The sequence below is a fragment of the Cyclopterus lumpus genome, chromosome 11 (assembly GCF_009769545.1).
Source record: "Cyclopterus lumpus isolate fCycLum1 chromosome 11, fCycLum1.pri, whole genome shotgun sequence".
Classification (NCBI taxonomy): domain Eukaryota; kingdom Metazoa; phylum Chordata; class Actinopteri; order Perciformes; family Cyclopteridae; genus Cyclopterus; species Cyclopterus lumpus.
The window spans coordinates 2,108,618-2,133,930 of NC_046976.1; the positions used below are offsets into that span (position 1 = coordinate 2,108,618).

General features: G+C 45.3%; 1 protein-coding gene across 1 annotated transcript in view; it reads left to right on the forward strand.

Annotated features, from left to right (window-relative positions):
* Positions 1-4,501: 4,501 nt before the first annotated feature.
* col11a2 (collagen, type XI, alpha 2) overlaps positions 4,502-25,313 on the forward strand; it is a 44,322-nt gene continuing 23,510 nt past the window's right edge. The window contains exons 1-8 of the mRNA XM_034545919.1: positions 4,502-4,538; positions 14,097-14,258; positions 15,151-15,361; positions 15,542-15,704; positions 16,530-16,652; positions 18,341-18,422; positions 23,057-23,205; positions 24,733-24,942. Coding sequence (XP_034401810.1) covers positions 4,502-4,538; positions 14,097-14,258; positions 15,151-15,361; positions 15,542-15,704; positions 16,530-16,652; positions 18,341-18,422; positions 23,057-23,205; positions 24,733-24,942 — 1,137 coding nt within the window. The remainder of the gene's footprint in view (positions 4,539-14,096; positions 14,259-15,150; positions 15,362-15,541; positions 15,705-16,529; positions 16,653-18,340; positions 18,423-23,056; positions 23,206-24,732; positions 24,943-25,313) is intronic.

Genomic DNA, 25,313 nt, shown 5'->3' on the forward strand with positions numbered 1-25,313 from the left:
GAAAATAAGAAGCCAGCGCCGCCGCAGCGAGGAGCGTTCTGGTGAAAATAAAGAAGCTCCGAGACCGCGTGTAAGGAAGATAGTCCTTCTAGGACAAAGTCTGGGTCTGCATTGTTTGTATTCCATTTTATGGAATGAAATGCTGTGTTACTCTCTGATTTATTATCTGTTCATTCTTGTTGACCTCCTCTCTCCTTTTAGTTTTTTTTTGGGTACTCCATAAAAGTGATTTTGTATGTTTTTTTGATTTTCTATATTCTCTCTGTGGTTTTTTCATATATAGGCATGCAAGCTGCCTAAGCCCTATTCCCCTTCTGATTCCTGATGGGTAATTGCTAGATGCAGCAGCCAACCGCTCCTTCTCATTCTAAGTACATCCAGGCTCACCCTATAGTTTCTTATGAGAGGGCACCACACTTTCCTGCTCTCGGCAGCCTTTTAGACGCAGATGGAACATGGCCGTCCTACTTCAAGCGTCCTCTCTTCTTTATCTGGAGCACACATACACATGTATTCCGTGGATGGAGATGGTGGAGGGCGGCATCTCCTGAGCACACGGGTCCGAACATAAATAAACTACACAACGTATTCAAAGGAAGAAACCTGGAGGCAAAATATGATGCTGATCTCCTTCAATGTGTCCGCCTTTAAATCACAAAACAACTAGTGAATGTAGAATCACTCAAAATATGTTTATAATCAATAAAAAACCTGCAAAACTTACTGAACTTGTTCTGCTCGCACTAGCAGCTCTACAAGATCACTGCACTGTTTCTTTAAATGATGTCTCCATTCAGCCAACACATGATTAAACACTAGAATTATTACTACTATTTTTTTTTATATTACTACAAAGTGGTATACGGGTCGGTCTACTCGTTGTCGTCCTTGAGCTCATTAGCTCAACCTGGTTTTTCTCCCCTGATCGGTTCTCGTCACTGTATTTTATAGCAGCTGGTTATCGTGTTGAAGCCGCTGATTGTTATTATGGGATGCCTGCCAGTCCTTCGCTGTCTGATTAATGCTCCAGGGTCCCAGAGGTCTAGTTCCTAATGTGCACTCGTAGCATGTTTGTGTTTAGTCTGCCCGGCGACAGCGCTGTAAGTGAGGTCCTGCGTCTTCTCCCAGTACGTCTCACATGTTCAGAACTGGCAACCCAAATGCCCCATTACACTATTCATCCATTTCAGGGATGATGCACTTCACAGAAACTTGAATTGTGTATGTAGTGTGATGAGCTGACAGACGTCGGCAGAAACAAGATGTCTGAAACTGTCCAAAGTTTAAACTCCTGGGTTTGTAATGTTGAACGTTTACCACAGTTTTACATTGATGACATTTTTCTTTTCGACCTCTCACATTTTAGTTTTCTGTTACGAATGAAAGAGTGAATCATTTAATGAATGAGTGTTTATTTCCAGGTCCGGTGTCACATGACCCATCCCTCCCTGTAGTTTATCAGAAACATTAACAACATGCATGTTAAGCCGCCACCATCTAGTCTCCGAACAGAAAGGTCCACATAACAGCTGTGTGTCACTACAACCTGCAGCCGGTGTACAAGAGCTGCGACTTAATAACTCAAATATGAATGAAAGGAGACATTGACCGCTTTCACCAGCAGGACGAGTGTCTCCGAACCGTTATGACAATACATGGGAATACATTATCGTTGGTTCAAAAACCCAGATGGGTGTCCATGTTGAGGTAAAGGCTGGCAGAGCTACAGAAGAGAAGTGTTGCATTATGTTTGTCCCTTTAAGCGTCTTCGTCTGTTATCTATCCTTCATCACAATATGTTTTGATTTAATATGCGATAAAGAAAAAACATTCCTTTTTTTTTTAATAGGTTTTCTTGTACTTTTGCTACAAAGCAAGAATGATAGCAAGGGGAGTGATCATGGAAATACCACAGAATGCAAACACATGCCCCTAGGAGGGGGGGGGGGGGGGGGGGGGGGGGGGGGGGGGGGGGGGGGGGGGGGGGGGGGGGGGGGGGGGGGGGGGCAATAGAGCATCAAGGGATAATTACGGTTAATTGCTGTTTTGTGGATGTGGAGTCTGCAATGAAAGAAAGTGACTAACCACGGCCTTTAAGACGATAGGAACCTTTACGAGGCAGACGGCTGGGCTCAGAGGAGAGCTTTGACATCCACGAGATGCTATCGAGTGTTTATGACAGGTGATATGAAAGCCTCTTGGAAACGATGAAAGGAATGTCTACTGCTAGTGTGCACGACTAGTTTAAAGTGTACGTCCCTGTGTTCTGATGTCGCCTTCCGGGATTTGTTTTCCCCCTAAAAGTGAGGCATGCATGTGAGAACTGTACAATGCAATATGAGACCAACTATTGTAATGAACCGAAGCTCGTGGTGTTCAGGTTGTTGGTGGACTTTACTTCATTATCTTGTTGAGCAGCATTTCTTACGGACTTGACTGGTTCCTGGTTGATTTTCCACGTGTTCCTTATCGTCAATAACACCCCAAAGAGCTGATCCGACTAACATGCACTGCCCTGGTGTCCCAACACGGCTAACTTTTAAAGGTGATCAGCTTTTGGCTGCCGAAACTCCAAATATTAAGTCGCCTTACATTTTGAGTAATTATAAATCTACACAGTTACGCTTCAGCTTAATAAATGAACTGTGGCATAAAAGAATAAAAAATGTATTGCCGTAACCAATCAAAACTCTCCATGGTTTGTGTTTTATCTGATACGTTACAGGACTTAAAGTGTCCTCCGTATCTTCCCGGTGGATAAAGAGCGGTGGTGCAGCCGTTGTCACGTTCTTCACAGATCCCTCAGAAACGAGTCCAGCTGTTGTCCATCCGTTCTCTCCTTTTCAAAGGTCTTCTGGACCGAGTCTTGGATTGTGGGTCCCTCAAGGGACACCAGCATCAGCCTGTCCATCATCTCTCCTTTCAGAGACGACCTGCAGTCCGTCTGGATTAATCCTGAGACGGCTGAAGTGCACGTTTTGCTATTTGCTGTCCTTATATTTAATATTCTAAATATTATACAATGAATATATTATATGAATATTATATTATATATTATACTAATATGCCATTGGCAACCTGGCAGTCTTTGCTGTCGAGTCCTGATATATCGAGTCCCTCTGTGCCACAGAGCTTCCAGTGTTGTTCAAAAAGCTGAATCCCATGTGAGTAACACGGTTGGGTCACATGTTGCTTGAATATGAAATACATGCACCATAGTATACATTTTTGTTGTGTCAATCCTACGTGCACCATCCTGCTGCCGTAAATCCACTCCAAGTTGTCTACAGAGCCTGATTTATTAAATATAATATGTTATATTTTATTCCTAAAAACGTGACAAAAAGGGCTGTATATAGCCATTTATGGAGTTATACAAAGAGATATCCAAAATTACCTCTGTAAAAACTTGACCCTCCCCCTGCACCTGAGCTGCCGCTGCAAAACAAGGCCACGTGGGGCTGCCCAATCAGGACCAGAGATGTCCTCCAAGGACGGGGAAAAGGGGCGTGGTGAGTTGTGCGGACCGAAGCCTGATTGGCTGGCCGAACTCTCACTCTTCCCCAACGTGCACAGCGCGGTGAGCCCTGCTGCTGTCTCCAGAGAGCGTTCACCTGGACGGCTCCTCGTGCTTCACAAAGGCTTCTCATTGCCACAAAATCAAAGACAAGAAAGTGTAGAAGAAGAAAAGGTAAAGAACATCTCACTCGCATTGTTTAGAGAGAATCAGACAGAAACACGGTTTCACTCACTCACTCTCTCACTCTCTTTCAATGAAAAACAAAGACGCAATTGTTGTGTGTGAGGTGAACTATTTGTAAAGGTTTATGTGTCATTAAAACAGTCAGCTCACACTCTCAGATGTTGAGGACTTTGTGCGCAATTACGCACGCCCTCCGACTCTCTCTCCCTCTTTTGCCATCCACTCTCTCTCTTTCTCTCTCCACACACACTCTCTCTCTCTCTCTCTCTCTCTCTCTCTCTCTCTCTCTCTCTCCCCCCGTGGGAGTAAGTGTGTAAGTAAAGAAGGGAAGAGGTAAAGAGAGAGAAGGGAGAGAGAGCGTGATTCCAGGTCTCTCTCTGCTGCTCTCTCCACTTTGGGTACTCGAACCCAGTCTGACTAAATGGGGCTCTAGCACTAAGGGGTTAAACGTTAAAATAAAATATATTTATTCACCCCGAAACCCCCTTTAGTGTTTAGGTTGTATGCATTAAGACAGACAGACAGACGTCGGTAACCCATCAAGGAAAGTCTCAGGGAGAGAGGCAGAGACGTCTCCAGAGGCGTGCCTTTTTTTGTGTCTGTTGCCTCGCAGAAGCTTCAGTCGGATCCCTGTCGTCGGCTGGCTCTCTGCAGAGGATAACTTCCACCATATCCTACATTTACAGCTCCACCACGCCGGCAAACTACTGCAACACTATGGATACTGGAGACTGTCCCTTCCGGAAGAAACGGAGACCATGGCGCATGGACTTCTCATCCTTCGCCTGGGTCACCGTGATGCTTGTCGTGTGCCAAGCGACTGTGATTCGGGCAGGTAAGACGGCCCCTCTTATTTGTAGTTGTGATGTTTATTGTGCGTTTGGTCCCCTTTTGGGTCTTTTTCTCAGATTCAAACCTCTTCATCTACGCTGTATGCCTGGAGTCCCCGTGCGTAAAACCTCATCCATTTTTGGACAAGTGCGCACCTGACATGCTTCTCTATGTTTTCGTGGCCAACCATTGCCCCACAATATTCAATTATGTCAATCTTTTGTGGGGGGTTTCTTGTACATTTAGAAGTTGATCTGCTTAATTTCAGTCAAATTCCAAAAGCATCACAGGGCGACTTGTGTGTTGTTTCCTTCGGGCCCGATGTGACCATGGTACCGAACAAATGGACATTGACACGGAAGTGTCCGAAATAAACCTATGATCTAAAGGTCCGTCCCATAAAAACAAACGAAGAAAAATAATGATGCCAACATCCGTTCGTTTGGTTTTTATTTGTGTATTGAAAAAGTAATGTTTCTTATCGGGTAGCCTTAACACCCCCTGTCCGATGATGGATGTCACAGCGAGGGAACAGAGTTCTAAAGTTATATTTATGGATTGTTGCTGTAGAAAAACATACAAGCGTGTTATTGTGTTTTTGAATAAAAGTGTTTTGGTCGCTTCTTTGGACCTCCTTCCCTCAGCTGTCTCCCTGTCCGTGCGTGCGCGCGCCGCCTGCTGACAGGTGTCATCTACTGTGCGAATATGTCAGGCATCCACGTGCTTTTTTTTAACGTGCGTGTCATTCTGAACAATCTGTCCAATGTTGACTTTTCCAGTTTATCTTTCTATGAACTTAATTTCACTCCCAAGACTCCTGCTGACGGTGCCCTTCTGTGGCCCCCTCCCACGCGCATGCAGGGGGCCATGGGTTCGGACGGTGCACACCGCTGCCTCGGCTTTTAAGCGACTAAACGTCCCGTTTTTTAAATGAGAACTATACTATTTAAGTTGTGTTGCTCTGTGTTGCAACTGGACGTCGTCCTGTGGGTGACGTGGGCTGCCAGCCGCGTGAGGTTGGCTGGGTGTGAACCAGTTCAGCCTGTGCACCAGTCCATCCATCACTGCCTCTCGTCCACGGAGTCTGAATTTGTAGGATGGGACAATAAGCCCATGGAAAGTTGATTTTCCGATTTTCAAAAACAATACAAACAATCTAATGTTTGTATTGTTTTTAATAGTGACGACAACGAGAAGTACATTGATAGTAAGAAGAGTTTGGTTGAGAACATCTTCCCAGTAAGAATCCCCGCAGGTGAAGGAGAGCAGTCCGCCGAAAGTAAATGATCTGAATTGGCTGCAGTTCGCTGGCAGGCCGCTAGAGGTCTCGTCTTACTTTGAACACAGAAGATCCATTCATTCATCTGATTGGTTCGGATCTCACTCGATGCGGAATGAACGCGGCACGCCGTGGAAATCAATCAAACGAAAGATGAATATGGTTCGGGAGGTTTTAATCAATCTTTTTTTAAAGATTCATTTGTGATTTGTTTTCGACTTCTGAAGCTAGTTGGAAGATGTTTTTTCTAACGATAATATGAGGATGCACATGTTGACCAGGTTGAGTTGACACACAGTTGACACGCAGTGGGCTTTTGTTTTTATAAACGTGCTTTAGAGCTTTAGTGGACAGATGGCTCTTTATTCCTCATTGGGAGAGCTTGCGGACCGAGGGGGCTCGTGGGCATCAGGTGCCCCCTCCATGTGTTCTTTGGCCCGGTTTCCACTTTCAGATCGCGAGAGGCGATTGCACCTTCCCGCCGTCTCCCGTGTGTATTTTGGAGGCGGAAGACTGAGACATTTTTTGCTTTCTATGAATAGGTTATGAATAGGTTATTATGCGGCGCAGCAGCGCGGGTCTGAAAGCGTCCAGTGTCTCCGTGTATGTGTGCGCTTTGTACAGTTGAGTTTGTGTATATGCGCCTGTAAGCTAAGGATGCCCCCTCCCCCCCCTCTCAGTTCGGGGTGTGGAAATGTATGCCACATGCATTTGAATGTGCCTCTGTGTGCAACACCTCGTGTAGGATAGTTATTACCCTAAAGGATACGCTAGAGGAGTATTCATATCTGATATTGTAAGAGTGACGCCAATTTTAAAAAAGGCCCGAGGCGCTGGCGGACCATTGTGTGCCCCACCCAAGCAGTGAAAGACCGATTTAGAGAAGAGAGTGGTCAGAATCTTTCATGTTTGTTCTCTGTTCCCTGGGAGAATGAAGGAGGAGGAGGAGGCACCCAGAGAGCAGGAGGCCTACAGAAGGGCATGAAAGCTGAGTGTTGTTCAAAGGAGAAGGAAAATCAGAGGGCAATATTTTCTTGACATGGATGTTCCTCAACTTCATTTCAAAGCTGAGCGCTCCTCAAAGGGCAGTCTGTCTGGGTTTGGCTAAACACAACCTCCCCCCCCCCCCCCCCCCCCCCCCCCCTCTACCTCTCTCTGCTGGTGAATAGAGCTCCTATCTGGCTGAGAGGTGGGCTATTGACAGCTCATGGCTGTGACTGCGTGGTGTTTCAGTCGGGCAGCTTTCACCTTGTCCCTTCGATTGTCTTTGTCATCACCACGGGCCCTTGTGGCTCTGGGGATCCACAGACAGTGGCGTGAGGGAGTTACATGCTGCTACGACAGGCCCGCACGGTGCAGTGCAGGCTAGGTCCCATATAAGAAGCACACAGACACAAACCATAAACATACAGCGCTCGTAGCTATTTACCTGTGAAATCATTCATTTGTAACAAACGTTAACATGAAACAGAAAGTATAAAGAAAGCAAAACACCCACATGGGTCTGAAGAGGTGGGGGAGGGGGACATGGATCGGTCAAACTAAATCCATTGTTTCACCCAGAAGACACGCACTTAAGTAACGCCACTCCCGTTTTTATTTGAACCCAAACCTCAAGCCTCCCCTAAACCCAACCAAGGGGCTTCCTGTGAAGTCGGAAGCTTATATTTCAAAAGGACTGTATGAAACGTGCCCCTGGACTTTTGTAGGAAAACGCATGAAATAATGAAATCATATCATATCAATCGTTGAATACGAATGCGTGCCATCGTTAGCTGTATTTACATTTGGCTATGGAATGAGTTATGAAAAGCTCTCTCTCTGTGCACGTGTTTCTGAGCATCAATGAAATGCAGAGAAGTAAGATGAAGAGCTGTGAGCTCTCTCTCTCCCTCTGTGTGTGTGTATGTGTGTGTGTGTGTGTGTGTGTGTATAATGACAGGCTGCCCATGTCGGAGTCACTGGTATTCGGTTGTGTGGGAGGATGCAGCGAACAGCTTTCTAATGTGTAACGTTAATCTGCGTCTCTTTTCCAGACATCCATGAGTCTGTTCTTTGAGAGATGTTTGAGACGGTTGTTTGATCGGGAAAGTACTTGGTTCTCTGTTTCATAACTTTGCTGTGAATATTGGATGTGGCCTGATGCAGCGGTCCCCAATCATGTACTAATATAAGTGACATGCAGTCTTCCCTTATTCTTCCCTGTTCTCTTGTACTCTGGCTAGACTCTAAGAGTTCAGACACCACTGTTTACTTTCATTAAAGATGTTTTATTAAATATCATATGCATTTGCTTGACGTAAAGACTCTTCCTCAAATGACCAAAGTGGGGTTTCTTTTGTGCACGTTTATCACCTATAAATGATGTGTAAAGTGTGTGCATCAGCAGTGACCAGTCTTCAGAGCATTATAATGAGATAGTCAGCAGTAGAATGTAACACCAGCTGAGCCTGAATAACGGTTGAGTCGCTGTGAGTGATGGTGTCGTGTAGCGAGTGCTTTATATTTAAGAGGCCGTGTGCAGACACTGTTGTTGGAGTGCAGTCCGAGCTGAGCCGGGAAGTCTGACTCACGCACAGGCGCCTGATAGTGGGTCCTAGTGTGTCCTGGTCCTGGCTCCGTAGGTCTCGTGGTGTCAGCAGCCACCCCCAGGTCCAAACTAAGAGGCCGCACAACACACGTTGGCCACGTCAGACCAGCACGGACCATGAAGGCTCCCGGGGGAGAGGACTTCTTGGACATGTGCTGGCAGCAGCTCCCCAATGGAGGGAGTAGAGAAACCCCATCAGGCTGATCCGTAGTGACGGATCCATTAGTGCCAATGCGTATTGGTGCTGATGGGAGCAGGTGTTAAACGATAGAAGCACCGGATCTCGTGGATCTTGACCTTCTGGTTCCCCTGTGGTGTTAATAATAATATTTCTGAATGGTTTCCCCTCGTCTGCATGTCCTGCCTTACTGTGTCCACGTTACTACGTTGTAGGACAGGCTGGCAGGGCAGACAGGGAAGACATTTGATATCGTAGAACAAAACCTTCACGTTTCTGAAGAACAACAGGCCTTATTTTAGGCATCTAAGCAAAAACTCATTCAATAAACATATTGACTTCTAAACGAGGGAAGTGGAAAGGCAGCACTCGTAGGTCTCACAATGAACTCCCTCGTCAGGTCTTCTGTTTGGAGAACAGCGTTTATGTTTGAATTGTGTGAGCTCAACTTTCAGATTCATTTTGGATCCCGATCTCATCCTCTTGTTCTTTAACGCTGAACTCCTTGAAGTGTCCTCCTCCCCCCCCCCCCCCCCCCCCCCCCCCCCCCACACACACACACACACACACACACCCACACCCACACACACCCACACACAGGACAGAGGTCTGCAGCGCTCAGAGCAGCTGGCCGCTCACTGGCACATGGCATGATAATCTTCACCACGCTGACAAACCATAACCCTCAATTTATACCATATAAATAATGTAGCCTAATCACCCCTTTTTTTACAGCGTGGGTACTCAGAATGGTTTTTCTGTCTGCGTACAGAAGGCTTTATAAATAAATCCTAACTACAGAGCACCATGTTGAAAATTACTACCTGCAGCAGCTCGTACGCCGAGCCGCCGTGGTCAGCTGGGTGGATGACTAGAGTTTACTTTACGCCTTTTTTGGAGTTTATATTTAACTTTTTGTAATGTATGATGCTTGCTGGATATCTTGGGTTCATTTTTTCCCCTCATCTCAGGCCTCTGAAAAACCTGCCATCTTGGTTTATTATTAGAGACTCAAATATGTGTGCGTGTGTGTGTGTGTGTGTGTGTGTGTGTGTGTGTGTGTGTGAGTGTGTGTGTGTGTGTGTGTGCGCGTGTGTGTGTGTGTGTGGTAATCTAGTCATTCCCACAAGTAGCTAGATTAGCAGACATTCTTCCATAGTCTTTTATTTATTTATATCTGCAGTAAATGTTTTAGCCACAAGAGGGAGCCTGAATGTTCCTATTGTTCTGAGAATTGTATTCTACTTATAACATTGAACCTAATATGAAAGGCTGGCATACGTGTTGCTAGTTTAACTTTTACACACAAATCTTCTCAGGGTTCATAGATAAGGCCCATTGAGAATTGGGTCGCATGGTTGTTGTTGTTTTTCTTAAAGTAAAAAGTCTGTTAACCTGCGGCCTCGTGCTCTGTGTGTCTAACAATGTGGCCGTTGTGTAAAGGGGAGAGGTGAGGGGTCAGCGTGTCAGCTGGAGTGTGTGTCTGGTATTTAGCACAGCTGTACCAAAAGAGGAAACATACACACACACACACACACACACACACACACACATCGTTAAACAGAGCATCGACGACAGAAAGCCCATGAGAGAAAATACAGGTTTTCAGTTGTCCCCTGTCTGCAGAGACCCAGGCTCAGGGAGCTGACTGTGTGTGTGCATGAGTTGTCCCATGTTGTCCCTTAAATATTACATATCTCTACTCCTAATATTTAAAGAACACTTTTTTCACGTTGGCTTCATGAGAAACCCGACAAACTCAGTCCCTAACCGTCTATGAACAGAGATTCTCTCTGATGAGGCGTGTGTGTGTGTGCGTGTGTGTGTGCGTGTGTGTGTGTGTGTGTGTTTGTGTGTGTGTGTGTGTGTGCGTGTGTGTGTGTGCGTGTGTGTGTGTGCGTGTGTGTGTGTGTGTGTGTGTGTGTGTGTGCGTGTGTGTGAGTGTGTTAGTCAAGCCGTTCACCCTGTTAGCTGACAGTGTACAGACAGTCTTCAATAGTTCAGGAAGCATGAGCATTGTTTGTCTGTCACTCCTGTGAGTGTGTGTGTTTGCATAGTGTGTGTACACATAAACACCTGCATGTGAGTGCTTGTGTGTATCCTGTTAACAATGGACTTAATCTGTTCAGCTCCATCTAGTGGCGGTAGAGGAGAACTACAGTCATTCAAACGTCCCTCATCTCATGTCCAACAGGTTGTAAGATGGTCTGCTTGTGTGGTCAGTGGTGGGTAACAGTGAGGGCCCCTGTATTCACCTGCTACAGGACTTTGTACAGCAAACAGCGTGTCTTTACTTACAGGGGAGATATGAGGTGCATATTACCTCAACGAAAGGATTAAACACTTTGAATTTCAATCTGATTGTCTAAGAAATGATGTGGGGTTGAGTAATAAGTCAATGTTTCTAAACGTCTAACATGTTGGTGTTTTGGAGATATGAGGTACAGCATTATCAATATAGTTTAACATTATTCAGCTTCACTGCTTTTAAGCACTGCAGACTAAATAATTCAAAGTATACCGACAAGATTTCAAACTTAAAGTAAACCAATTTAATTTAAATTAGAAGACGTTTCAGAAAGTAAACACCACAGGGATCGTTCAAAAGTGCCCCCAATATCAGAACCATGTGAGATTAAATTAAGACTAATCAGTAACATCGGGGAGATGATGTTTTAATGTTCTGTGAATCCGTCTCCTGTGTTCTGAAAGTGGCCTCTGTCATTGCAGCCAGCCGTCAGTAGGGGGCGCTGTGCAGGCGACTGTCATCTCTAACTTCCAGGGAGCCCTGTTTCCTGTCTTAATGGCAGCCGTGTGATTGGAGTTTGCATCAGAAGGCCGCAGCCATCTGCGAGCGCTTATGGCAAGAAAGAGCGACGGAGTGGGAAGAGGGGGGGCGAAAGAAAGCAAAGAGAGAGAGAGTTTGTTCCTCCTGGCTTTCTGTTTTTCTACCTTGTCTAGTTTCATATGTGCCACCCTTCGTCTCGTGAGCTGTGTGTGAGTGTGTACCTCTGCGGCCCCCGCGTGTTGTTTCTGTGGGTGTGTATTTGTCGTGATTGTGGTCCTCCAGGCAGGAAGGGCCCCGGCTGCAGATGTGGGGGGGGCGACAGAGCGGCACATTGTACTGGATGTACTGGGGGAGCTCGGGCTGCAATCTGATCCAGTATCCTGCCATCACAGAAACACGCTGTCTACTGTCACTGCCTGACCCCCCAAAACACACACACACACACACACACACACACACACACACACACACACACACACACACACACACACACACACACACACTCACACACTCCACCTTTGCCTGAACCTCTCTCTCCCTCCTTTCCTCCCTAGACCTCTTTCTCATTCCCAACATTACTGCAAAAGTCTTGAAAAGTACGAGGAAACAGTTTGGAAATTTCACGCAAAGTCTGTAAATTGATATATTTATAACTTACTTTTGAAAATCAAAAAATTCAAGTTAAAACAGGATTTTTGTTCTGTTGGAGTTTGGATTAATGCAGAAAATGATGTGCAATAATCTGTTTTATTGATCTATTATTTTATATCAGAGCGCAACTTAAAGACTCAATGTCTCATTGGTCTGGTCCTCCTGTGCAGATGTTTGATCATCACCGCTCTCTGCAGATGTTTCGGGCGGTTAACGCAGCATCACAGTTCTTCTCGACCTCCCTACATACTGCTCATACGCCCTTCCCTTCCTCCCACTCCCCCCTCCACTTCCTCCCTCTCTCTCTTGTCTCTGGTGTAGAGTGACGGTAATGGGCCGTGGTCTAGACACTCTGAGGCAATATTAACGCACCATTTGCTCCGTCTGAATAAATATTACCACCTGTGTGACTGACTGTTAAATCCGAGCCACTGGGTCCCACCTCAACACTGTGAGGGTTCAGGACCAACACAAGGACACTTCACAGTGGAGCCGATACAAAGCAGCACCAGTGAATGCTGTTGAGGCGTTACATTGCAGTAGTACACTGTTGTGTGTACATTATAAAGTAGTGTGAGTCTGTGGCTCTACATGTCGGACATTTAGTTTCTGAAAGACAGCTGTGACTCCTGGTGTTGAATAGGAGTGATGCATCCGTCGCTGGCTTCGGCCTTCACAGCTCCTATATCACTATATGGTGGTGGGCCCCCTCTTTGAGTTAACGCCCCGCTGTTACAATTAAAACTGGCTTCGGTGTGCATGATTACATCGTTTCTGCAGATATCTGATGCTTTTTTTTGTTGAGAAGAGCCTAAAATGGAGAGTCCAATAATGGGGCCGTTGAATAAAAAAAAATACAAACAGAGGTTTTGCAGGCTGCATGGCGTTATCGTTCCATCAGAGCTGTAGTTTTGACACAATCCTGCTCCCCATGACAGGTGAACAGATGAAGATGGCTAGCGAACCATACCGGCACGAATCAAGATGTTGTGTCTCAGGGAGACTCTATACTAACATGTGATGACACTCAGCACATTAATGTAGCAAACTATTTGCTATGTCAAAAAAACACACTGGAGTAATGTCATGTTTTGGGGCCGTGTGGAGGCGATGGACATGCTCTGAATGTCCAAGGTACGCGCCCTTTAAAGTGTATTCAAGCCCTCTGTTTCAAAAGCGTGGCAGAATCTGTGTCGCTCATACACGTCACTCCGTCTGGACAGCAGGGGACGCGGCTGCTCGCCATCTCAGCCGTTAGAGGTCGTCTCCCTGGTGAACCAACAGCATGAGCGTTTCACAACTTATCTCAATCAGACTGATTTGGACAGTCATAGAACGACGTGCACCCCGGAACGGCGCAGTACGTGTGTGTGTGTGTGTGTGTGTGTGTGTGTGTGTGTGTGTGTCCTGTGCAACTGAAATGCTCGTCTATCCTCAGATATTCATTTGACTCTATTAAATCAACCGCCACTTGTTTCCTGATACGTGTGAGCAGAATGGAGGGAGCTGTCAGCGGTGCGGTCTCAACTGAGCCCTACTGTACCTGCCTCGCGGCGGGTCACACATGTGGCCTGGACTCTGGCCCATTTGCTCCGACACAGTGCTTCCTTTCTCACGCTGGTGCCTGAACACACAGTGGCAGCCATTGTGGACGTGTAACTGGTGCGGCAAGAACATTTGAGATCTCCTGCGAGGTTCACTTTTAGGGTCCTTTGGGCAAAGTTAGGTCAACGAAGATGAGGGGAGCCTCATCTGAACGGCTTGTTGAATCACATGTTTTCTGATTTCGATATCCCACAAAGGCACTGACTTGGTTGACTTGTGTCACGGTTTGTGGGTTAATAGGAGCTCAAGATACCCAAATGTCTGTGCACTACAGCCCCCTTAAGCCGGCTGTAGTGGAACTGATACATTGTCTCTGTAATCTATTTGAGGTTTTATGCAAAGAAAAACTGCACCTGTCTTCTCCGTTTAGCTCATGAAGCTTCTGTAGGGATCGATTTCCATCGATCTAGACGTCGCAGATACACACCTCCAGATCCAAAAATGTAACGTCATTTCTCTCCTCTTCCCCAGACCCAGTGGATGTTCTGCGGGCTCTGCAGGTCCCCTCGCTCCCCGAGGGCGTGAAGAAAGTCCCCGGCTTCTGCGCGTCCCGCCGCTCCGGCAGCCCCGACCACGCGTACCGCATCACCAAGAAGGCCCAGATCTCTGCCCCCACCAAGCAGCTCTTCTCAGGTAGGCTTCCAGACGGGCCGAGGTGGCTGCGACTTAAACATCTATTTGGTTTCTTTTTGCAATTTCTTGATGTTTGAGGACCCAGAACCACAGAGGACATTATACTACACTAAAAAAAACGGATTGAAGATTACAGAATGATTTCTCAGTAAAGCCACTGATTCGCCAGCTGGGCCCTATGTTGCTCTTGTAAATACAGAACGTCTGATAGTGTATCAAATTTTGTTGTTTTATTTTGTTCCAGGACTTCTTTCGGAACACAAAAGTTACTTAATATTAATAAAGACATTTGTTGTGCATGTATGTATTTCCAGACTTCTTAATGCACCTGCAGGGTGAATTCCCGAGTGCAGAAACCTATAATCAGGGCTCCAGGTTGCTCTGCATGTTTGGATGTATTTTAAACTGAGCTCTCTGCGTTTAGTGAGGCTGTGGTGCCCATAGCTAGATTGCTCCATGGATATAAAGCATAATTATGTGTTGCAGTGGAACTGTGTGGGAGAGCCATAACAAATTCACTTAAGAATACTGTCTGACACCCCGGAGTGAGGGGCGAAAAAGGGAAAGTGGCACTTATGTGGCTGTGAAGAAATCCTTTAAAAGTCAAAGCTGATGTTCAACTCATTTGAGGTTTAGCTGTTATTATGTGTCCTCATCCTCTCTGCCAGCTTTAGGGACCAACTCTGATATTCTGCCTCAGATCCTCACGCTTTGAGTTTCTTACCCACCTCTTTCCTCTATTTTCATCTCCTTGTCCTGCTTCCCTTCTTTTTCGTCAGTCCAGCTAATCTTGTCCCTAAAATACCCGAAGGCCGGTCTAGCAATGACCCATGTTTGTGATCGAACCCTTTGCTTCTCCCATCGTATCTCTCTTCGCATCCCTCATCAATAGGTCGATTCCCAGAGAACTTCTCCATCATGGCTCTAGTCAAGGCCCAGGCTGGTCTCCAGGCCTTCCTCCTCTCCATCTACAGCGAGCAGGGCATCCAGCAGCTGGGCATTGAAATGGGACGCTCCCCTGTTTTCCTGTACGAGGACCAGAACGGCAAGCCGGCCCCTGAGGACTACCCGCTGTTCAGAGGCGTCAACCTGGCTGATGGCAAGTCAGTAACCAGCAACAACCAGTTTGTGACTGGTTGAGACGACCCGCGCACGCGTGCGTGCGTGCGTGCGTGTGTGTATGCGTGTGCGTGTGTGTGTTAGTTGGAACGTGTATGTAATAAATCAGGCCTGTCGTCACAGTACACATTTATTCGCCTCCGCTTCCTCCTTCCCGTCTCTAGGTGGCATCGCATCGCTATCTCCGTTTCGAAGAAGAATGTGACTCTGCTGCTGGACTGCAAGAAGAAGATGACCCGCGCCCTGCCCCGCGGCAACCACGCAGTGGTGGACACCAACGGCATCACGGTGTTCGGAGCCCGTCTGCTTGACGAGGAGGTCTTCCAGGTGAGGTTATTGGTTACGTGGCTGTGAGTACACAGTAGCACGTTCTAGTCACAACAGGAAGCATTCATTGAGGCTAAAAACACATTGATGATTAAAGTTACTGCGAGGAACTTGTTTCAGTTTAATACTGATGCCTCTATATGACCTCCATAAGTAAACAAGAGAAGATTGACTAGTTATATTGAGTTATTCTTAATGCTTGTCATCATGCCACCGGGTCAGATTCAGGCAAAATCAGTCTAAATCATGCAGGGTCAGCAGAAACTCCTTCAGCTCACACTCCAGCTGGGCCTTCGGCAGAGACCAGTCCAGCAGTGGACAGACCCAGATCCGTCTCCTCTCTGCTCCTCCGGTACCCGCTGGGAGCCGACACCAGGAAGTACTGATGGGCCCGCTGGAGGGAAGGGAGGCACAGGAGAACCAGGACCGAGCGGGGCAGGCTGTCAGACCCTGCTGCCCCAGTGAAAAATAATATTTGAGCGTCGTACAGTTACAAGAGGGATATAAATCAAATCCTTTGTATTGTAGATGGACATGTCTGGCTCCACACAATGTGCAGGTTGATTGATGGATGGGTGTCATGAAACTAGTGGTTGAAATTGGTTGGTACTAGCTTACGTAAACGCGAGTGAGTTTTGATAAAAAAATAAGAAGAAATTGTTTTGTTTTGTCAAATTGTAACATATATTGTTATATTTGATCTTAAAGGGTTTAAGGGGCATTTTTCATTTCATCTGGACTTTAAGAAGTTTCCACAGAGTCCAGCAACAGATGTTATAGCTGTCCAGGTTTTTTTTTTTCATCTGTCATTTTTTTCCCCCATAGGGAGACATCCAGCAACTGCTGATCGCCTCCAACCCCCAGGCTGCCTACGACTTCTGTGAACACTACAGCCCTGACTGTGACTCCCCGCTGCCCAAGACCCAGTCTCAGGACCCCAACACATACGTGAGTAACCCCACCACAACACTGGGCCCTCCAACGCATAGGAAACTTGTATCAAACCTTGAACCTCTTTAGTGCATACTTATCTCGAAGAAGCTCCCGACGGGGTGCAGTAACTAGCCTTTACCTTTCACTCTCACTCGTTCACCTCTTATAAAGGTTACTGCGTCATGAGTTCACACAAATCCCATAGCTGTCAGACTGCTGAGGAGCATCTATTACAGAGCGGATCACCTCAGCGCTACGCTCACACAGCGCATTCATGAAATCTGTAGCTCCGATAAAGTTGAATCTGTGGACTTGGTGTTCCTCTTCTGGGGCACTTTTCTAAATGATCGCCGTGTGTATCCTGAAGGAGTTTAGAAGTGGACTGAAGCACCATTTTACATGGATAGAGTTGACAGAGTTCATCCAGCTGTTATCATGACTGACACTTAAACCAGTTGGGAATCTTCCTCAATGAAAAGTCCTCCTGTGAACTGTGGTTAGCATGTCACAGGGTCTGATATGAAATCAACTAATTGAATCGCTGATGCATGAGCATACATTCCTCAGAATAAATTACGCTTTATCTTATCTTTTCATTGATAAAAAAAAGAAGACTGAAAATATGATTTGTGTTAGGAAAGCTTCACTACATGAAAATATGGCCAGATAGTAAAAAATGATCGATCGCACCAGTCCTCCTGAAAACAAAGTCCTCAGATTCAGTTTGGGTCATCTGATGATGTCATCAAAGTGCTGCTCTCCCTCTCTGTCTTCCTCCCGCCTCCCCGTCATCAGCAACCGTTTGTATCCATCCACTTTCCTCCTCGTCACGAAAGGACCAGCAGAGGCCTTCTCCTGTCACACCTTTCCATAGCTGCACCTCTCAAATAACTCATCTCATCTCACAGTGTTTAGTTGTCACGCTGTTTCCTGCTCTACTGCCATGGAAAGGTAGAGGGAAAGAGGATGATACAAACCCCCCCCTCCCCCCTCGTTTCTTCTCCCCTCGTGGATTGAAAGAAAGAGAATAAAAGTACATAAAACATGCTGATGAAGCAACATTTTTCTGGTTAAATTGAGACGTGCAAGCATTGTGCATGAAGATGGCTTTAAGGTGGAGCCTCTTTCCTTACTGAGACTGGTCGTGCACATCACCCACATTATAAGCTTGCCTCCCTCCTTCTGTCAAATGCACACTGATATGTGGGAGCTCGACACCGGCCCCCTTTCCATCCATTTGATTTACAACCTGCATGCCTGATCAGTCAACACTGAGCGTCCCAAACCCCAAACTCATGTGATGCTGTTGAAATGACTGCTTTCTGAATGAATATAAATCAGTGTGGTTTTATTCATTGGCTTCACCCATTGCTCTGTTTTTTTATTTTGCTGTTTTCTCATTCATCGTCTTGTATAATTTTAATATCGACACCTTTCAACCGGCAGCACAGACTCCTTCTGATGAACGGAGAAAAAAAAAAAAATGAAATCATTTTATTATGACCTCCTTTCGTCATGTTTATATTTTGTTGCTGCTTCACCCCACACTCACTCCTCCCTTTATTTACCCCTCTGCTCATCTTATTCGCCTCCCCTTGGAAATGCACTCTCCCCCTCTTCATGCATTCCTCTCCTTGCTTTCATGTCCCCCCTGCCAACCCGTCCATCCCTCCCATCTTTCAATCCTTCCCCATCTCTCCCAGTACTTTGATGAGGAGCAGGATGACCATGAATACCCCTATTATTATGAGGAAACAACGGGCGTTCCCTCCTCCTCTGCGTCCCCCTCTCCCCAACACAGGGCCCCCATGCAACAGGTAAAGCGCGAGAGAGGGAAGACACGAGCGGGGTTTGTGGAAGGGAAGGAGGATGAGAGAGAGAGAGAGATGTATGATAACGGCGATAACGGAGGCATGCTCCATCATATACGCAGATTGAGCTCGCTAAATGAGTGTCATCTAAATTGACATCACAAATTCTTCGCGATATTTGTTTGAAACATTTACATTTTCACTCGTGGCATTCCACACGCCTCTCTCATCCCTCATATCTCCGTGCCTCCCTTTGGTTTATTCACGTTTCACCGTCTCTTAAATCCACATTGACCTCACGCACCTCGTTTCGACCGTATCCGTCACACAGGATTACCGTTGCTCCCCATGATTTATTGTCCTCGTGTCATTTTACATGTTATGTCATATATGTATGTGTGTTCAGATGTGGCCAAGTGTGTGGGGGGGGGGGGGGGGGGGGGGCACTGGGGTTGGTGTAGGTGCAGCTGTGTTGGTCTCTGACACAAAAAGGGAAAAGCAAGAAACCTGACATGGTTCAATGTGTCAATCAAATGATTTGTTTTTTGTTTAGTCTGTAAATTAAGAACGGTTACTTTATATCTGATTTTGATTTGTGGATCTGCCGACATTACCATTTCAAAACAATGGGCTACATGATGATTGGGGGTTTTGTCTATGATGACAAACTGAGCATATGCAAATATAATTTAGCACAAGTAACGTATGTGAGTGTGTCAGAGTGTGTTCTGAAGCAGATCTTGGTCAAATAGTCTTTGTTAATGAGTTTTGTTTGTTGCTAATCACACATTAGCACAATTCAATTGACTTTCAAATGCGATTCTGTGAATTAGTCGTGTCTCCATTCACATATTTTCATGCACATTTCCAAGCGTCGCGTAAAAAAAAAAGAGATATTTTTGTAAACGTCAAAATTCTGTAAAACTTCCCCGGCTGCGCAACAAAAAGTATTTACGCGACTCGTTTTGTTTTCCGGCTCGCAACACTTCTTCTTCTGCTGCTCCGTTAACTGCGGCTTACAGCATGGCGTAAACACGTCTAATTAGCATTTCTGCTTGGCGGCATATCATGAGTTTGATTAAAATGGGCTTAGGGATTGAATGGAAACACGACTATTGTCTTTTATGATGAACTCCACCTGTTTGCTTCACAGCTGATCACAAAAAAAACTCATTTGCGATACTATTGGACCAGGGCATGGATCTGTATTGTGTTCCTTGCATGATTTCTTCATTGTCTTTGAGGATGTCACCGCATGCTTGTACTTGTAGGTCATCAGTTTCCACACCAATTTTCCAGTCAACATGGGGATATCAATGCACATGTTTCTTGTCTTGGTATATGCATTCATGGTTGTACCTTTGTGTGGCATACATGACGTACATGTATGCCACAGTCTGTCTCCTTTCAGTTGTGTTCTGTATTGCATATTTGAGGAGTTTCACGGTGCTGGACGCTTTCTCCTTCACACTTTATTTACCTGGATGACATTTTTGTTTGTTACTTGAAAATGTTAATGTGCATGTAACTTCATCATAGCAGCATGAGAAGTAAGAATGAATTGGGCACTGTTCCGAGGTTTTATGTGACTAACGTGCATTTGCATGCTCGCCTGGCGTCCATGCTCCTTCTTTTGTTTGACTAAACAGCAGCAGCCTTCTCTGTAGTTGGACTGCTCAGTGCATTATAAACTGTGTGTGTGTGTGTGTGTGTGTGTGTGTGTGTTCAGCATCAGCTTCCCCTGACCAATCACACCCTCAGTGCCTCTGCCCAACTACAGGCTCCAGTTAATTTTAGCGCAAAGATGCTGCTTTGTCATTTAATATTGGGAATGGCATTACTGGAGAAATCAGCAAAAACTCGTCATAATTTGTCAAAATATGGATTTGGAATTTGTTTTAGTACTGGTTTTTCAGTTGTATTATTCAAACGTGTCTTAATCCTCTGCTGTATCCAGTAATGCCTGTACAGTCTCAGTAAATCATCCACGCCTTGGCCATCTTTATGTCATTGTTTCTCAAAACATCCACTCTTGTCTTTCTCTCTCCTTCTGTCCATCCCTTGTTTGTGCTTTTCACCCCCCTCCCAACCCTTCTATGTATCTTTGTCTTCCTCCACTCTCTCTTTGTCAATATGCACTTTTACATACTAAACACCATCTCAACCAAACATTAATCGCGGATATTAGAAGAAAGCACCCGTTGGAAAAGCACCCACCAAATCCACCCCTGTCAAACCGAAACCCGCTCCAGCTAAGCCGGCCAAGATTGGATCAAACAAACTAGTAGTTAAGACTCCTATGCCCACCAAAGCTCTCAAATCCTCCACAGCCAAGCCATCCAAAGCAAAGCCCACTGCAGTACAGATCCTCCTGTCGAAGATCAAACCAACAGCAGCAGCTAAAGCTAAGCCCACAGCTGCCCCGGCTAAGAACGGTAATGGTAAAGCAGCTGCGGAGAAGAAAGCAAATGGTGCCGCTAAAGCCAACGGCAATGGCAATGGAAAAGCAGCCGTAACAAAAACGAATGGCAATGGAAAAGCTACAGCTCAGGCCAAGGTGAATGGAAATGGCAATGCCAAGGTTGTAGTTGAGAAGAAAGTCAATGGTAATGGAAATGGAAAATCCTCAGCAGAAAAGAAAGCCAATGGAAATGGAAAATCCCCTGTTGTGTCTAAGACTAATGGTAACGGCAATGGCAAAGCTGCAGCAGAGAAGAAAACCAATGGAAATGGCAAAACTACCATTGAGGTTAAAGAGGTTAAAGTCAAAGTCAATGGCAAAGCTGAGAACAAAGTCAACGGTGAGGCTAAGGCTAATGGCAAAGTGGTTACTGTGGTAGAAAAGAAAGTTGTTCGTAATGGTGCTGCAAATCAGGCAAAAATTGAAACCACTACAAAAGCAAAGACTGTGAGCATTGTAAAAGTAGAAAAGACTGTGGTCACTGCGGCTAAGTCAGCTGCCAAAGTAGACGCTACGAAGGCACCTAAACCCACCAAAGTAGCAAAAGCTGAACCTACAAAAATGGCAAAGGCTGTGGCCACCAAAGCTCCCGCAGCAAAAACTCAAGTAAAGACAGAAGTCAAAGTTAAAACTGTGGTCACCAAAGTCCCTTTGGTCAAATCAACGGTGAGCAAAGTTGTGAAGAATGTGATCGAAAAGGTTTCCATCCAGAAGAAAGTAGCTCCGACATCTGCCCCTGTCCGGCCCACTCCACCCAGACCCACCAAATCCAAGTTGCCGGTGGACATTAATGTCAAATCCGTGCACAAACCGTTCCCTCCCTTTGGCAAGACTGTGCTGAGTGGAACTGCAGTCGCAGCGAAGAAAATGACCAACGGTTATCAACAGGTACAAAAAGAAGGCCCATATTTGGGTGTCCAGAGTCGTATGTCCCATCTGTCCCATCTGGTCAGGCCAGGTCTTTCCACCATTCAGGGGCTGCAACAACATGTTTGTGAAATTCCTACCACTATTGTGGGTCTCCAATCGATTGTCAGCAGATTTTGAGGTAAATCCTTGATGGTGGACTATCTGGTCTCCAGAATGGAAGCTGGTTCATAACAGGCTTGTTGCCTTCTCCTCTGTTTGTATATCATATGATCTTTATGATCACCCCAACTTCTCCATATGATATGATACAGCGGTGCACATGGAAGCATGGCTATTTGTACAGTTTCATTGTTCTTTACTTCATGCTCCTACCTTCAAGCTGAAACTGGATCTCAGAACCTGAATACTCTCCAGCACTCCGCCTCTTTCTTTTCGGGGGAAACCATTAATGTACCGGTGTAATGAATGAGCATGGATTTCTATGGCACAAAAACTAAACCTAAGAAAACACAAATACTATCCCATTGTATACACAAAGAACACAAGAAACCTATTCTGTCACTCTGTCATTCTCTCTCTTTGTTTTTGTATTACCTGTGTTTTCTCTCCGACACCTGACTCTGGTCATATTTTGTATCAAATATGAATAAAGCAGCCTCACAGAAACTAAAAAGCCAAAAGCAAGTATGCTGTCATTAGATGTAAAATGTCATTACTACGAAGCTGGCGTGATTCAATATAGAGTGATATTGAGAGGGTCGTGGTCATTAATGGGTTCTGGGAAATTGAAGTAACTTAATTATGTTCTGTGAGGCTGTTGACCGGGTTGTCTCTCTGTTTTCTGGTCTTGGGTGAAACTGGACATCCCAAAGCATCGCGTTTCGATGTTTTTATCTGAAGGGATGGATAGAGGCTCTCAGTCCTACTTCCAACAAGAGCAGACTTCTCCCTTTCATGAATTTTGAGTTTAAAAAGCAAACGTTGTTCAACAATACAATAAAAAGAAATCTCAGCAAAGTAGTCTCAATAACTCCCTAAATCTTGCGTACGGCAACATTTATAGTTATTGAGATTCTGAAACTACCTGAAATTTCTTTTGTAAAAATGGATCTTTTCAACTTTTAAAGATGTGAGTTGCCAGTAAGAATATTCTTGGTCGCTGGCGACCGCAACTTTATGAAGTGATCCATTTTTTTCCACTTTTAACTCATTATCACTTACAAGCAGACCTTGAACTAACCGCGCTCTCCCATTCAAATCTGCTTACTTCCTCCCTGCTCCCCAATTCCTGTCTTGGAACTTGACCAATCAGGATGTAGACACTGAATATTCCGAGGCTGGCCACACCCCGACAGAGACTGATTATTACTATGAGGAGACGGTGCCAGAGGGTGAGGTGATTGGACAAGAAGAGATCCCTGCACAGGTAAAAAAGAACATTGTACACCGGTCAGTGACACAGAGCAAGAGTAGATATAGAAACCGTATCATACTATGTATATAGATCTCTAGATATATTTGCTTAGTTTGCACATTGACCAGAATTGACCAATTAGCACACCGACAGAAACAAGAATAAATCCTACACCGTCACCACAGGAAGAGGACAGTGTAACACCTGTGTGGTGGTGAGCCCAGTCTTCATTAACGTAACCAATTAGTTTTAGCTCTGTCTCTCTCCACCTTTCTAACCACACATCAATGTTTTGTTGGCACCGACGCCTCGCGACAAGACATAAGAGAAGAGCTTTTTCAAAGAGAATGCACCACATTCATCTGCTCGTATCATCAAACATTGTTACGTGGCTCCCTTTTTCCCCTAACAACAAGCTTCCTGTTCTCATCTGAAGATCCTTCGTTGGTCAGGTGGCGATCTTGACATAAGAACAACAATCTTGTGAAAAAGGCATCCGCATAGGAATATTTGATACGCACTTTTAACCACAGCACAAAGGGAGATGAATATAATGCATTCAGGTTTGAAAGTAAAGAATGGAGCTGAACTACAGAATACAGTCGTGGCTGTGGCTCCCTTTACAGCCATAAACTATCAGAATGTGAGAATGAGTTCCTCACATTTCTGATCTGTTTCTCACAGTTCGCTTCTTTATTTTAATTGGCAATAATTCATATTGTCATCATTACCGTTTTGTCTGTAGTAGCTGACTTTGATGACTTTGTTTTGTTTTTTTCAATTTTGATGCTCAGAATTTTTTTCAATTTTGATGCTCAGAATATTTTGCTAATGTTGTAGAAATGTTTCAATCATATATGGTATATTTTTTATCTCATACACGTTATTCACTATTCATTTTGGTGGTTTAGGTTGTTTTTACATGAGATAATGGTACAGCATAGTTCCACTGGATTCACATTTGTTTTTCAAACATCCATGGTAAGTGAAATAGAAAATAACATAGTGTTGGCTTTGCATAGCGTAGCAGCAGCTCGTTTCCACAAAGTGCTTCATCTCAGCGCTGAGTTTGACCTTCAGATACCAAAAGAATATTTTTGGAGAAATCATGAGGTTACAGGTCATCACACACAAGCTGATGAGGACATGCTTTGGTGGAAACACATATTATTAAATTCTCAACAAAAGACGAGTAACATAAGATTTAAATCGCAGGATAAATTTACTTATCCATAATTGAGCTGAACAAATCAGATGGAAGAACTGACACCACAGTCTGCCAGATGTCTTTTTGTTTTCTGTCCCTATGTCACTGTTTATTTGCAAAAGGTAAGACTCACTTCTTTCTATATATGCCCCTCTCTTCCACTCCCCATCATTCTTTCTCTTTCCTCCTCCACTAACATTTCCCCATCATACACACCTCTTCCTCTTCCTTCCTTCTTCCTCTTGCGTCTCTTTCTTTCCTTTGCTCGATTCACCCTCTCGTGCCCCTCTATCTGTCCCATTGCGGCTCTGATAAACCCAACCCAGCCCCAGGTGGAGACAGTGTTGGTGGGAGAGGAGGTAGATGCCACCAAGGCAGGCGGTGTGGGCGAGGAGGCCTTCACCGAGGAGTATGTGACCGGGGACGTGGGCCTTAAGGAATACGACTATTCCTACAGGGACTACAATGAGCCAATACTGGAGACCGGGGAGGTCGATGCCAACATGGGCCCCGCCCTGTCCGCTGTGACAGACGAGGGAGGCGTAAGTCTTTTTGCATCAGGCAAAAAATATAAAGAAAATCGGTTTCAACCAACTCTGAATCCTAGTCTTTGTCCAATTGTATTCAATGTCCTCTCAATTGACTTGTTTGAGTTTGCCATGACGTAGGTACATCATTTATTTATGTCTTCTGTTCTTCCCTTTGGGACCTTCTTACCCGTAGTTGCTAATTTGAACCCACATGGTACTGTAGAAAAGCTTAACCTGAAAGCCCAGGATAGAACGCCGCTAGCGATAAGGTTGCAGATTGAAACCAACTGAATGCCCCTCCCCTCGCCCCACCCCTTTCCAAGTGTAGAGGAGAACTATGGTGACTTAAGCTAGTGTGTGGTTTGTTCGTTCTGTGCTACTGC